The sequence below is a fragment of the Chanos chanos genome, chromosome 8 (genome assembly GCF_902362185.1).
Source record: "Chanos chanos chromosome 8, fChaCha1.1, whole genome shotgun sequence".
Lineage (NCBI taxonomy): Eukaryota > Metazoa > Chordata > Actinopteri > Gonorynchiformes > Chanidae > Chanos > Chanos chanos.
In genome coordinates this window covers 25,218,935-25,222,115 of record NC_044502.1, presented here as the reverse complement: position 1 = coordinate 25,222,115, position 3,181 = coordinate 25,218,935, and the positions used below count along the sequence as shown (strand labels likewise).

At 42.0% G+C, this 3,181-nt stretch overlaps 1 protein-coding gene across 1 annotated transcript; it reads right to left on the bottom strand.

Moving 5' to 3' along the window:
* Positions 1-276: 276 nt before the first annotated feature.
* Positions 277-2,267, bottom strand: seraf (Schwann cell-specific EGF-like repeat autocrine factor). The gene is made up of 5 exons (XM_030783010.1): positions 2,033-2,267; positions 1,724-1,819; positions 1,363-1,467; positions 880-975; positions 277-389 (listed from the first exon to the last, which is right to left on the bottom strand). Exons 1-5 carry the CDS (start codon positions 2,265-2,267, stop codon positions 277-279), a joined length of 645 nt encoding a protein of 214 aa, XP_030638870.1.
* Positions 2,268-3,181: the final 914 nt, after the last annotated feature.

Genomic DNA, 3,181 nt, shown 5'->3' with positions numbered 1-3,181 from the left:
ATCGCTGACCAAGCAAACCTTAGAGAGTGTGTCTTCAGTCAGAACAGTTTTGGTTGTAATGGCTTTTTTTTTTTTTTTTTTAATGAGTGGTACTTACATATGATACATTCATACAGAATATCATAAGACATCTCAGTTACTAGCAAAATTCAGACATAGTACAGCTGGAATTCTTAACACGTCTATACATTTCTGGAAGAACAGCACCATAAGGGAGACAACAGAAGTTCTGTTGACATGGATATTATTGTAAGTTAGGGTAATGCACAGGTGGCATCAGAAAAGCTTCTTTCGCTCCTCACACTGTGGGCCAGTGAACGGAGATCGACAGCGGCATGTGTCTGGGGAAACACACTTCCCTCCATTCAGACATGGCTTCATACAGACAGCTGCAAAAACAGTCACATTACTCCACATTATCTTAATACACCATGCGTGACACACACAGAGTGGCAGAGAAATAAAAATATCATTTATGGAGCACATATGACTATGCTTTGTAAGTCATTAAAGCACTTCACTGCATTTTGATTGGAAATGCTAATTTCCACTTTGTTTTAGCTTCACACCAGTCTTTCCAGTGAATGAATGGAATGCTTACTCGTGACTTTAAGGCTATTAATGAATGATGAACACCAGCATTTGAGATCTGAGACACAATTGCAGCCATTAAACTCTGAGCTAAATGTGTGCCATTAGGACATGACATTTATGCTTAAATTCACTGTAACACAGTTACCAGATTATTAATACAGCATCATGTATTGTGCATATACGAATCACCGTTAAATATCCTAACAGACCATATATTTTACACATGCTGTAAACCAGGTTTGGGGCTATGCATTGGTTAGGGATACTCAGCATGGTCTGACTGACCTGTGTGACAGGCACCTCCCAGCCAACCCTCAGGACAGCTGCAAATGCCTGGAGCCACACAGCTGCCCCCGTTCTTACAGCCCTGAGGACAGATCGCTGAGGGATACACAACCACAACACATTCTCAGCACATCCCAGACCCAGCAGTCACTGTTTCCCACACGGCACATGGTTCTTTCCCACATGGATCTACTTTATAGGATAGCTAAGACGTTTTACGACCTGCACAAACACAGCACAGTACTACATGGCCATAACAATAAACAATTTGCTAATACTCTTTTTTCTAAAGTGACTTTGGGGAAGGCTTGTATATTACAATAGTGCCTAATTAATGAAGATTTATAATGTAGCTTTATGTGTGTGTATGTGTGTGTTTATGCTTGTGTTTGTGTGTGTGTGTATGTGTGTGTGTGTGTGCACGAGCGTGTGCGTGCGTGTGTGTGTGTGTTATTGGTTCTCCTGAAAAGGAGATCAACAAACCGTCTTGACATTTGGAGCCAGTCCAGCTGGAGGGACAGATGCATTTGGCCACTCCATTCACAGCTATGCAATCACCACCATTCCAGCACCCACCATCACACACCACTGTCAAACATAAACAGATCATAAACTACATCCCCCAACATTCATCTGCGTTCCACAGCCTGCTTTCAACAAACATTCTAAACACTCTTCTCCATCTTTCAGTGTCTCTCTCTGTCTCTCTTTTCACAGTCATTCTCTCCCACTGGCCAAGCAAGTATATTATAAACTCAAAGAAAAATTTCTTTATTGAGAATCCAGCATTCCCAAAGTCCTCATGCAATTAACACATGGTGTAATCAGTTTAATTCACTGTTACCTTTGTGACAGTATCTTCCTCCAAATCCAGAGGGACACCTGCATTTTCCTGGACGAAGACATTCTCCCCCATTCTTGCATTTTGGATAGCAACTGGCTACAACAAGATAAACAATTATTCATTACTCGGATACCTTGATTTGGCTTTTGCCAACACATAGAATGTAGGAATCAAAAAAACATTCTGTAGAAAAGATAAACACACTGCATTTGTACTGCCCAGTGTAACTTTATATGCTCTCAAATGACCTTGACTCCATATGTAAATGAACAGTTCTTATGTGTGTGAAGAAGCACAGTTGTACATTACCATACTGGCAGACTTCTCCCTCATAGCCTCGCGAACAGAAGCAAGTGTTGTTGCGGATGCAGATCCCAGCATGCTTGCAGGGTGGATCACACGTCGCCTTGGGGTCAAAGACAAAGGGGAGGGCAACCCCACGGGGCACGTCTGAACCCCCTGAACAGACCCCTACAAGCAGGACCAACGGAACCAGCACCAGTCGTATCGTCGACAGGACGGAGCGGTAGTTCAGGACAGTCATTTTTGGACCCACACAAGTAAAGAGCAACTGAGAGGACTGAGTCTGCACACAGCTGCTATCACTTTACTGCAAACTCCACCCTGCTCCACACTGCTCATGCTGGAGGAAGGTGGAACAACACTGACTGCCTGCGCTGTATATTGTCTCTTGGCTAAAGGAAACAGCACAGGGTGTGAGCAACTGAAAAGACAGCAAAGAGAATGTTACTGAAGATGAGAATTTGAATTGTGAATGAAAAAAAAAACAACAACAGTAGAGGTGCGTAGAGACTGATGGACACCTATGTGGTATAAAGTGATCTTCCTATCATATATTACAGTCACATTCTCTTATGCAAAGCTTTACCAGATCATATATTATAGTCACATTCTCCTACCCATGGCTTTACCAGATGTGCATCAAACCTCATCTCCCCTTACAGCCATGGTGATTCAAGATTTTCTGACTGGTTTGTTTCCCTCCATCCTCAAGATACTTTGACCTGTAACTTGAACATCGTAATCATTCAGATATGTTCCTCTGCAAGCACAGAGAACAGATATCAAATCCAATCAGCATTTGCATGTCAAATTCACACTGGCCGATACAGTTGTACTCATGAAAAGGAAGCGTATAAGGAAAAGATCAACGCAATTCTTGATGAACTTTCCCTTGTAGTTCCTTAAACTTTTCCAGATGTTTGGTAATGGCTTTCCCAGATGTAGTGATTTATCTTCCTCCCCATAGGAAATGCTTATCCTGACCTATTTCCCTCCTTCCATCTCACACATACATTGACCTGGATATGTTTTGGCTATAATATAGCCTACTTTCCTGCTATCACATAGTGGGTATGATCAGTAAGGACAATAGCACATATGACTAATTACTGAAAAAGTCTGTGAACATTGCTAAAAAGCACAGACATTGTATTT